Source organism: Podarcis vaucheri (genome assembly GCF_965113315.1).
Source record: "Podarcis vaucheri genome assembly, chromosome: 1".
NCBI classification, from domain to species: Eukaryota; Metazoa; Chordata; class Lepidosauria; order Squamata; family Lacertidae; genus Podarcis; species Podarcis vaucheri.
Window position 1 is genome coordinate 80,155,313 of NC_138759.1, and position 12,564 is coordinate 80,167,876.

General features: G+C 39.7%; 1 protein-coding gene across 5 annotated transcripts in view; it reads right to left on the reverse strand.

Moving 5' to 3' along the window:
* The window catches only part of LRRC56 (leucine rich repeat containing 56), a 38,459-nt gene that overhangs the window by 14,603 nt on the left and 11,292 nt on the right, over positions 1 to 12,564 (reverse strand). For 4 of the 5 annotated variants that reach the window (XM_082192298.1, XM_082192299.1, XM_082192300.1 and 1 more), the window contains exons 4-7: positions 11,717 to 11,804; positions 9,317 to 9,377; positions 1,520 to 1,616; positions 964 to 1,161 (exon numbers count right to left, since the gene is read on the reverse strand). In XM_082192298.1, coding sequence (XP_082048424.1) covers positions 964 to 1,161; positions 1,520 to 1,616; positions 9,317 to 9,377; positions 11,717 to 11,804 — 444 coding nt within the window. The remainder of the gene's footprint in view (positions 1 to 963; positions 1,162 to 1,519; positions 1,617 to 9,316; positions 9,378 to 11,716; positions 11,805 to 12,564) is intronic. The other variant, XM_082192302.1, reaches the window with a different exon arrangement.

The window sequence follows — 12,564 nt, forward strand, 5'->3', positions numbered from 1 at the left end:
CATAGAAAGCACTGCTAAAACAGAGGGGGAAAGTTTTGTTTTAGCAGTGGTTTCAATTATTATTATTATTATTTTAAAAACCCACCAACAATACTGAACGCCAATAAATAATTATAGCTGAAACCAATTCAACTCGGCAGGCCAATAAATCTTATTTAAGCAAATGTGGCTGAGAATAAATAAGTCTTTGGGGCTCCTCTAAAGGCCTTTTTTGATGGGGCATGTGCAATATTCCAGGTGTTAGCATGTTCCCTACTGCTAAAAAAGCCCTCTCTGTTGTGGTAGGCATGTGTCTAGGATTTTGGCTGCTGATCTTAAATTGCCACAAGCGCAATCAATACAAGACTGCCCATGTATCAGGGGAACACATTTTTGCTGTGTACGCCGCAAGGATCTTACTTACACAGTAGACCCCCATTACACAACAAATTGGCTTTGAATCTCTTGAGAATTCCAAGAGTGGCCTGCAAGAGGGATTCCTGTACTAGAAATGAACAAAACTGACATGGAGGATAGGTTCTGAACTGCAGCCACCAACAAGGGTGTTTCAGAAAGCTGTGGCCATTCTTAATGTACAAACCAGGCAGCCATTATTCTTTCTTTCTTTTCTGAAACATCTTCATATAAACACATCCCACTGATTTCAGCAGAACTCCCTTCAAATACGCTTTGGGTTGCACAGTGCTCAACCAGTGCTGGGGTGTGCTTAAGTCAGTTGCCATTTATTTATATGTTTCATAAAATTTATAGACCGCTTGATTGTAAAAACCCTCTCTGGCCGAGCACGAGGTGATGTTCCTAGAGACAACAGCTACTTAGCTATTCACTTGGAGTGGGTAGCATTTGCCTCCCCCGGTAAGCATTCACATGGCAAACTATGCTGTGCTAAGCAGTATCTTCTCGTAATCAGATTAAAACACAGATGCACGTCTTTAAACGAAATCTAAAAGCAAGCCAAGTTACCTCTGGAGATTGTGGGCTTGGCTTCAAGCAAATAAGATTTCCTTCCACTGTAAGGGTAGACAGAGTAACACAGAGCCCCAGATACTGAATCTGACTGAGGTCCTCCACGTTGTTTCCTTCTAGGTCGAGAATCTCAAGGTGCTCCAACAGGCTAAGTTGACTTAAGTCAGCAATATTGTTATATGCTATGTAGAGTTCCTAAAGGAAACCAAAGGGACCTTATCAACATGAAGTTTTAACCACTGCACATTAAGTAATGACAACGAACCCATGGCTTGCAGTTTGAGATGTGGCACAATACTGAACTTTAGACCCCCTCAAGACCCAGAATTGCCAAGCACAATACATGATAAATTATGATGGAAGTACCTTTTAAGCACAAGGAATGGCACTGATTTTTATCAGACCTAAACTTAATTTTTAAAAGGCTCCAGCATCAGTTAAAGAAAGAAAATGGACAGGAACATAAGGTTCTCTGCCTCATAAATGCCTCATAAAAAGAAGCTGAACGTTAAGTAAACAGGGCAACTGAAGAAATATTTCAAATCTGTCCTACCTTCAAAGAGCAGCAGGAAGAGATACCATCTAAATCTGGAAGCCCACAGCGAGCCATCCAGAGGACTTGAAGATTAGACAATGCTGTTCCAAGGTCCCTTAAGGAAAGTTGACACTGTAAGTTCCAAGGGTTATGTATTCAGTTCATTTTAGTATTTTTCATCTTTGGCAAAGCAATAGAGATTTGGATTGAGGGTCAAATTTATCCATTGTGTTTCACAGTAACACTCTTATATTCAGGAGCTCATATGAGTAATGTAACATGTAATTTTATTACGTAATTTTTAAATTGCTAAATTTATCCATATTTTGATCAATTTTATGTATAGTTGTTTTCAAAGACAGATTTTTTGTTAATTAAGTGGTATATAAATCTAGTTGGATAAATAAATAACAGGAGATTTACAGAAAGCACATTTCCGCTTCTGTCGCAGGGATTTCTGATGTTGCGGTTTATTCTGCTCAGGTTCAAAAGCTGATGACAGCATACACTTACATTGTTTCTTCATTGGCAGCTGGAGAGAGAAGATATTAGAGCAGGGGTAGTCAACCTTTTTATACCTACTGCCCACTAATGCATCTTTCCTTACCGCCCACCAGTGCTCAATGGAAGGAGGATTCAACTTGTGCTGTAGAACCCTCTACCGCCCACCTAGAATCCTGAAACGCCCACTAGTGGCTGGTAGGGACCATGTTGACAACCCCTGTATTAGAGTAACCGAGCTGGAAAGAATTGGATTGGAACATGTATTGGTGTCACTGGGCCCCAGGCAATGAGGCTGGAGTAGGCAGCCCCATCACACACACACACCCCCCCCCCGATTTTTCCAGAGATATGAATTCATACATATACCCATCACACACATGCAAAACCACATATGTGCACCCAAAGAGAGATACAGGATATAAGCCTGGGATAGCCAATGTGGTGCTCTCCAGATGGCAACAGCTCCATTCATTCCTAATCATTGACCATGCTGACTGGGGCTGGTGGTAGCTGGAGTGGAACATCTGGATGCACCGATTTGGCTTCCCCTAGTGTATCCTTTTTCGGTTCTGCTCTGATTCCCCATGTGTCAAAAAAATATTCTGCCCTATTAATTTTCAAACTAAGTGCCAGAGATAAATGCTATAATAAGGTCACATATACATTAATTGATTAAAAGGAAAGTGTCTGCGATCCGAAAGTAACTGCCCACTGAGTTGGGTGTTCAACAATCCAAAACTAACTTGAATTAATTCATACCTGAGAGCTTGGCTTGGATAATTTTGCACTGCAGTATTTGAAAGTGAACCCAAAAGCTTTAAACTGAGTGTTTTCTCCAAGCAATGAAGGAGTCTTTGGAGATGAAGTCATAGAAGCATAAAAGTGACTAACAACAGAATTCTATGCATGTTTACTTAGAAATCATTTCCACTGTGTTCACTTGAGCTTTCTCCCTGATAAGTGTAGTTAGGATTGTTGTCTAAAAGGATTAGTAAAGTAAAATTTATCACTAATGATTTTCCAGAACTCAACATTTCATTATGCATTGCAAAATCCTTTTTTACACATCCTTCCATAGTACACATTCATGACATCCAATTCTTTGAGTTGAGGACACTTCTTGAAAACAAGGGAGAAAGCCAGTGTGGTTTGGCACAAAGTGGCATTTTGAGAGAACCACAATTTACTCAATAAATTCTTTATTCAAAACTATTGGGAATAGGTTCATTTGAGCCAAAAACTTATTGGATAGATACCAGAAGAAGGCTCCTTTTGGCTTCACCAGTTTAAACCTAAAGTAATTCCAGATGTCATGTCAAAGATCCTGAAAGAAAATAAAAAGTGGTAGCCCAGCCTCAAAGCACTTCACACCAGCAACCCCCTGAAACTAATAGGAATTGCTGCCAATCACTTAGAATCATAGAGTTGCAGAGTTGGAAACGACCCTGAGTATCATCTAGTCCAGTCCCAGCAATGCAGGAATATGCAGCTGTCCCATTTGGGAATCAAACCTGCAACCTTGGTGTTATCAGCACGACGCTCTAACCAACTGAGCTAACTTGAAGGTCTCAAAAATGTGTCTTTTAAAAATACAGATTAAACTTTGTGGTTGCAATTCTGCTTTTGCCATGTAGTGGTAAAGGTAAGGGTACCCCTGCCTGTACGGGCCAGTCGTGTCCGACTCTAGGGTTGTGCGCCCATCTCACTTAAGAGGCCGGGGGCCAGCGCTGTCCGGAGACACTTCCGGGTCACGTGGCCAGCATGACGAAGCTGCTCTGGCGAGCCAGCGCAGCACACGGAACGCCGTTTACCTTCCCGCTGGTAAGCGGTACCTATTTATCTACTTGCACTTAGGGGTGCTTTTGAACTGCTAGGTGGGCAGGAGCTGGGACCGAAAGATGGGAGCTCACTCCGCCACGGGGATTCGAACCGCCGACCATGCGATCGGCAAGCCCTAGGCGCTGAGGTTTTACCCACAGCGCCGCCCGCGTCCCTCCGCCATGTAGTGGAGAAGGGTGTAAAAGAGCTCCTTGTAGGATTTCAGTATAACCCTCCCTCCCTTGGCATGTTGCCACAAGCACCTTTGGCATGCTGCCCCAGTACTTTTAAGCTGACATCTTCTACCCCTCCAAGAGCCCAGCAGCCTGGCCCTCCTAAATGGAGCAGTGAGCAGGATGAGATCAGAGAATAGGTGCAAGAGGTCTCCATTTGATGTGAATGTTCTGGTACTTTCTCAGGATCTCTATGGGAGAACTTGTGCAAATTCAGGGCTTGGCCACATTTGGCTTTAGCGTGGATTGGACTCTGCCTGTCTTCTCTCATTAAATCAAGAGCCATCCACATGACATTACCTTCAATCAGCTGCAACTATGCTTATTTCCCCATCTGAATCTGAACTACCTCAATCTAGAGATACTTCAATAAGTGGTGAAACATCCAGAACAAAACCACTCCACTCCAGGGAGCGGGCAGATTGCATTGGTTTTATATAGCTGGGTCAGTTCTTGGTTCTACTAACCACCTTTCCACACCCTCTACTTCCCCCTTTAACTTTTCATTTCTTGCAGCTCTGGCACTTATCTCCTGTGGCTCCTCAAATGTCTACTAATTTTCTAAATAAAATAAAATAAAAAAATAAAAAATCTTTCCAGTAGCACTTTAGAGACCACACCAATAACTAACTTAGTTGCTACTGGAAGGAATTTTTTATGTTTTTATTTTATTTTATTTATTTTATTTTGTTTCGAAAACAGCAGACCAACACGGCTACCTACCTGTAACTAGTACTAATTTTCTGTTTTGTTTTAACACTGATGAGCGCAAAAGCATAAATCTGCACAAGCACTACCACAGCAGAAAATTCCATTTAATTTGTACAGATCCATGCTTCAAAATTTCCTATTTTTCTAATAGACTTCTTTTCCACTAGCAATATGTGTTTGTGTTCTTCTGTTTATCAACTTTGACTACATATACATACATAATTTCTTATATTTGGAATTGAAGGTTTGCAATAATAAATGGAGAAGAAATAGTTGGTATCACTCCATTTTTATGGCTAACTTGTTTGATTTCCTTTTGTAGTAGTAGTAGTAGTAGTAGTAATAATAATAATAATAATAATAATAATAATAATAATAATAATAATCGTTTCACTTAGTACAGCTTCCAAACTATACTAAGGGATGTAAACAATGGCCTCCATGACCCTTCTGCTGGGCAGTTTCTGCACACGCCCAGTTTCTGCTCAAATGGAGGGTGTGGAATAAAGAAATTATAAGGCAGGGAGAAACAACTGGCTGAGCCGTGCTAGAGAATGAGAAAGTCTGTGGTGCCAGGGGGTGGAAAAGTCACTTTTTGCCAATCCGTTTCTGCCAGCACTTCTCTTGAGTCCATGCCAGTATAGTTTACAATGCAAGATAATTACAAGAGCTATGTTTACATTTATTACCCTTTAAAAACATGAATAAAGAGAAGGGAAGATAAACTTGTACAGCACTAAAATAAAAGACTGATTCTGCAAAATCTAAAAAACACAGGGCGGTACATACTAGCAGGTACAGTACTTCCAATGTGAAAAGATAGCCCATATCTAAACATGTTCCATGGGAACTCCTTCAGTACAACTTAGTATTTCTAGTTTGCAGCCTCTGTACAAGTAGGCACTTTTGATCATATTGTTTAATAGTTATTAATATTCCTATGCCTAATAAGTTGTTTAGACCTCCCTCCTAACTGACACATTAATGACCATTACCTCGACTCCTGTTGTAGTGTGTTCTTGAGTTGCATGAAAGATTTTTTTTGGTAAGCTTGCTGCATACATGGGCCTTTTAGCATTAAAGAATACATTTTATAATGTTAATCTATACCTGTGTCTCAAAAGTATCTTTGCCCTAAATTGAAACTTATCCTTTTGGCAATATTTCTAACAAAAGAATAATATATCATTTTTCTAGAAAATAAACAAAATAAAATAATAATTTGTAGACCGTGACCAACTTATGAAAATACATTGTATAAACTGCAAGTTTCAAGTTTCAAGCTCTGAATTCATTGTATATTTGCCAATGAGATAATAAGCAATGCAGATTAATTTACTGTCCTTAAGCCACTTTTCTCTTAGTCTGATATTGGAGGGTAATTGTCTTAGAAAGCAGATAAGTGACAGACAAGAGTGAAAAACTAACTCTTTATAGATCTCATCTTTCTTGCTGAAGATTATGTTCTACTCTTCGCTGTAACTGATGACTCTTTGGACCACTGTTGCCATGGAAGACTGATAAGGATGGGCAACTCTCCTGCCAGCTGCCTAATTACACTATTATCTCCCAACATTCAATTCTTTGCGTTTTCTCAACGGTTGATGATAATTGTTCCTCTCTCATTTCTGACTAAATCACTTAGAACCTACATAGCCGCTGGGAGCAACGTGTTGCAGGTGCATTTCAAATTGGTTAGATATGTACGTATCTGTTTTCAGACAGACAGCATCATTTGTGGTATTGGGTTCCTGAATAGAAATCTGGAGGCTTGCAAACTGAGATTAGATCTCTGGTTTGCTGCAAACAGCCATATTTCTAAATATCGCAACCAAAAATGAGGGCAAGAAGGAGGAAAATATAATATCGAGTATCCACCACATTAAATCAGGAGTGGAGAACCTTTGGACCTCCAGATGCTGTTGAACTACAGCTTCCATCTTCCCTGACCACTGGTTATGCTTGCAGGGACTGATGGGAGTTGTAGTTCAGCAATGTCTGGAAGGCCAAAGGTTACCCACACCTGCATTGAATGGAAAGGAAAATGATGAAGATCTGGGAGTTTTCATAAAGAAGAGAACAATCCTTACTACCAGGTTTGATGAAAACCAACCATCTGCCTGCTAAAGGTCCCAGCAGCACAATTCTTTACATTACTCAAAAGTAAAATCCACTGGATTCAATGGGAATTACTCCCATGTTTGTGGATATAGGACTGCAGCCTGATTCTGGGACCAAGATGTTGCAGCAAGGGTGGGCTCCTCGCATAGTTTTCAACCTCTGGGCTCTACATAAAGAGACAGGTCAAATAATTTTGAAATTTGATATATAATAAAGCCATCCAAGGTGGTGGCCATCACTATGTCTTTGAGAGCAGAATTCACAGTTGAATTATGTGCCTTGTGACAAATTACTTTTGGGGGGTCTGCCCTCAATCTTCCAACATTCAGCTTTACTGGATGGTCCCGGATTCTAGTATTATGAGAAAAACTTATCTCTTTCCAGTTTCTCCATACAATTCATAACCATACACACCTCTACCATGTTCCCTGGTAGAGTCCTGGTAGGACAAGAAGACTCCCTTCACTCCCCAAATTTGCTCAGGAAGGTCAGGCGAACCCTCAGAACAGTGTGTGGGGAGAGGAGAGATCATTCTGTCTGGCAAGGAGAGATGGTTGCATTGTCAGAACGATCCATCTACTACAATGTTGAATTCCACCTCTGTACTGTATGTTTATTGGCATTCCTACCTTAGCCCTCCAGGCAAATGGCAGCCACTGTACATTAACTGATAAAGCAGTGCAAAGGTGACTCAAAACAAACAGGTGGTTTTGTGATGCAGTACTCTGAAAATGACAGGTCACTTAATAGTTGAGGATTACTGCATATGCCGAAAGCACAGCTACGGATGCTGCATCTAATAGAACAGCCTACGTTTTAAGAAAGTATTTATCTAGGATTTTACATATATCCTTTTACTCATCCCTGAAATTAGAAAGCAGAAGCAATTAGATTAAAAACGGTGGCTGTTAGCCAGACTAGAACGAATACCCCATTAGCTTTGAAATATAGTCCTTTTTGCCAGAATCATTAGGGAGATAAGTAACATATGTCATCATGCAAGAGTAAAAGATAGTTTTTTAACTTGCTCTCTTCAGAGAGTGTTCCATGTTTCTCCCTCAATTATTACTTCATAAATCTGATATTACTTGGCTGGAGAGAGATGGATGGAAGCAATAGAGTAAAAGCCTCATAAAATAAGTGTAAAGTAGGAAATTAACAAGGACCTAAAGCAAGACCTTTTCATCACATTCTGTGTACGAAGTCTCCCTCCTGACCGCGCAAAAATAAGCAGGCGAACCTCTAGATATTTGAGAAATAAACACACAAATATTGAGAGACTTTGCTGCAGTTGCAATGGGGAAAGCATGGGCTCTCACCCTTGAGATAGGAGAAATAAGGTCACTTTGGTCTTGGTATTAAAAAGAGAGGGCAAAGGGTGTAACAGGTTCAAAAAGGTTTTGTAGTGAGTTCCAAATATGGTTTCACACAAACACTGCCTCCTGCAGGCTGGAGAAGGAAATTTGGTGTTTTTCATAATTACCGTATTTTTTGCACCATAACACTCACTTTTTTCCTCCCAGAAAGTAAGGGGAAATGTCTGTGCGTGTTATGGAGCGAATGCCTGCGGGTGGCGGGGGGGATCTGCTGCAGTCGTGAGCAGAGGATCCATGGTTCCCCTTCCTTCCCTCCTCCGTGGTTACAAAGCATGGATCCACATGGATCCTCAGGATTTTTGCATTGGGCTACTCCAAGCTCACTGTCAGATCACATGTCTGTGGCCACAGCATGAACCACAAAAATCATATATCCACTATTTCATTTAGAATATTTTTTTTCTTGTTTTCTTCCTCTAAAAACTATGTGCGTGTTATGGTCTGGTGCGTGTTATAGAGCGAAAAATACGGTATTCTATGACAGGAAGGTTTTCAGGCCTTCTCCCTTGGTATAATTGTGCCTACTATCTTGTTGCCAAACTCAGCCATAAGCTCTGCTTATGGTCACAGTAGTGCTTTTGCAATTCACCACCAATATTGCGTGGAACGACTTACTGTCACTTGGAAAACCACGTGTGGTTCTGTTATTTACAGATCATCAGTAGTGCTTATGTCTTTCTAAAAGGTATCAAGATATATTTGCTCTTTCCATGTGATTTTTTTGAGATACATAAATTTTTTAAGATTGCAAAAGCATTCCACTTTATCCAGTAAAAGAATAATAAAAGTAGAAACCTCACATTTTTCATTTCCAAACAGTGCAAAACACACTTAAACACTATGAAAATAACTTGGTCAATGGAGTTGTAGTCAAATAACATATGGAGGGCCACAAGTTCCCTATTACTGCAATAGAACAACAGTAAGGTTTTCCCTGTATATAGCATATTCAGAACTAGCTCACTCTGGATTATTGAGAGGTGGTGCTATGGGGTGGGGACAGAGAGTGAAAGCGTACTCTGGACTTTACTTTGTGTACTATAGCTCCTTACCTCACTGACATAAGCATGCTGCTATTCAGTTTCAGTTGTTTTAGATTAGGCAGATAAGCACCTATAAGAACAGGGAAGAAAAGGAACAATTTGCAGTTTGGTAAAAGCAGTCTGTGTGTGATCCTCTTAGACATGTAATGTCATAACTGCAGTTGTTTTAATGGTACAGCTTATATATTTGTTCACCATAATTTCTGATTGATTCTTGTGGTGCAACTTATCTTCTCTGACTAATGCCATATGAAGAATCCATACTAAAAGAAGGCTTGCGTGGAAGTGATCACATACTGTCAGATTATATTTTACATCACTAGTAACTTGACATTTTAAAAGTTAGCTTTGAGAACCTCTCCCTGTGTCCTACATCTGTTTCTGCTGGGAACTATTTCCCTCTCACCTCTCAGATTTAAAGAAGATTTGAAAGAAGGATTGTTGCTTGTCGTGTGCACACTCTTCCCATTTTCACCGCTGGTCAAACAGGTTCTGCAGAATGTTGTATTTTGTATGTGTATATATTACAGGAAGCAAAGCCTTTTCAACACTCTCTCAAGGACTGCTGCTTGTATCCAGCCAAAGTTTCCTGACTTATCCATCTCCTCCTCTCTTCATATTTATCCACACAACCTTAGTTGTTGTGTGTGTTTTTTAAGCACTGGGTATTTAGCTAAGTTTTACTCAGAGCAGACTCACTGACTTAATGAACATGACTAAGCTGCATTAATTTCAGTGGGCCTACTCTAAGTAAAACTTAATTAAATACCACCCACTGTATTATCTAGATATAATTCATAGTTGTGACCATTCACACTTTCAAACAAGATTTTTCTTATTCTGTATGTTACAAATTATTAGGGCTACAACATCTGATCAAACCATTTGATCTATTAAAAATCTTTCAATTAATTAACACCCTCCAGCACTTGCAAAAACAAAGATAAGCAATAAGAGTGAAATGTTATTGGGTGTACATGTGTTCTGTATTCTTTTCTGTTCTACCCATATGCAAGTGGGTTGGGGAGTCTCCATTTTGATCTTACAATGCGGTTAGGTAGAAAATAAGATTCAAATTAATTGTCCAGTTTCTGAATCGTTCAATAAATCTTAAAGTTTTTGTAGCACAAGCATTTTCTTACTGCTGCTAATGTAGATTATTGTTATGCATAGTTTATACGAGCCCATTTCTAGGTCATAATCAGTATTATAAAGCAAATTATTACAGGATAAATCATTTCTGTAAGTAATAGGCTTCATGAAACAGATGCATGCCAAATGCTTTCCCCTACGTATGCATATTTAACGAAGACTATTTTCTTTTTGTCAGAAATCTTCAAGTTCATTTTCTTTCATTAAACTGTTTCTTCACCCAGAGAAGAAGGCAGCCTCAGACAGACAATCAACTTAGTGTGCCTGCCAGGAGGCAAAAATCAAATAAATAAGGGTGTGCCACGGGTAACTTGATTTGTGGCTCTTCCATAAAGAAACCTGGTCGCATAAGGGATGAGTTTCCCAACCAGTATTTTCAAATAAGAGCTCATTCAGCTTGCTTTGAATGTAAATCCTGTCCATATTTAGAAATGAAACCTTTATAAATGCCACCCCCCTCAAGAAAAACCCCAGAAAGAAAGCTGCTCCATTTGGAACTTTTCTACCTCTTTATTATTACAGAGATTTTCTTTCGCTCCAATTGACATAAGAACAGCCTCCTGGATCAGGCCAATGGCTCATCTATTCCAGCATCACATTCTCACAGTGACCAACCAGATGGCTGTGGGGAAACCCACAAGCGGAACCTCAGCGCAACCGTACGCTCCTCACTAGTGATTACCAGCAACAGACATTCAGCAGCAGACTGTCACTGATAGCCTTTCCTTCCATGAATTTGTCTAATCGTCTTTTAAAGCTAACCACTTGGTGGCCATCACTCCTTCTTGTGGGAAAGAATGCCAGCATTTGATTATCTGGTGTGTGAAGAAGTACTTGCTTTCGTTTGGGATGTCCATCAGTTCTAACATTATGAGAGAGAGAAAATATTTCTCTCTTGACTTTCTCCACACCACGAATGATTTTATGACTCCCTTTAACTCTAAACTGAAAAGCTCCATGTGTCATACCCTCTTCTCATAGGACAGTGGCTCCATCCCCTTGATCATGTGAGCTGACTTTTCTGAACTTTTCCCAGCTCTACAATACCCTTTTTGAGATGATGCAGCCAGAACTTTTCACAGCATTCCAAATGTGGTTACACCATAGATTTGTATAATGGCATTATGATACGGCAGTTATATTTTTAGTTCCTCTCCTAATAGTCCTGAGCATGGAATTTACCTTTTCACAGCTGCAGCACAATGGGCTCTAATAAAAGGCTAAGAGGGTCTGAGCCAGAATAAAATGTTTTCTCACCAAAGTTTCCAAGGCTGTTCTCTCTTGTGTCTACATGCATCTCTAGAGCTTTCACTTGACGCAGATCATCTAGCCCAGTCAGTGTTTTCTACAACAATAAGCAAAGAGTATGAAACTTGCATCCTTTATCATAATATTCTACAAAGAAACTAGTTTTCTGCTAGTAATTCAGTCCTACACAAAGCGTTCTCAGAAGGCCTCAAACCTGATGTTTAGCTTCTGTGCTAAACATTCATACAGCTTTGGTTCTTTACAGAAGAGTGGGAAATGTGTAGCAATACGACAGAGAATTAGAAAGAGAAAGAAAAACAGCTGAGCTGCTTGGGTAAAGTCTAAGTTTCCCAGAACTGATGGGAAGTTGGTAGTGCTCAACTTGAAACCTCTTTCGAGAGACAAACAGCACAATCTTAACTGTGTTAAAATCTACTAAGAAGAAAGTTATATTGAATTCAATGAGGTTTACTCGCAGATAAGTGCGGTTAGCATTGCAGTCTAAAATAGGAAAATATATAGTCACTAGAGACAAGAAGTAGACAAAAGTTGTTTCCTTTTTTTCCTTTATAGGACACCATAGACCTGTAGTCAACGTTTAAGGCTTTGCAGGAACTATGTAGGACACCACCTAGTTAGAATACCATTCTGAAGGGCACCTAAAGCCCTCACAGTCAACATATATATATTAATGTAAGAATTCTGCTCTATAACTGAAGAGGCAGAACTCTATTAAAAATGAATATTAGTATAAATGTTTTTAAATGTATAAATGTTCAATTAAAAAAGAATTAACAAAGTGGAAAAAGGAAAGGGAAAGCACATAGATGGGATAGCATCTGTTCTTAGATTGCATA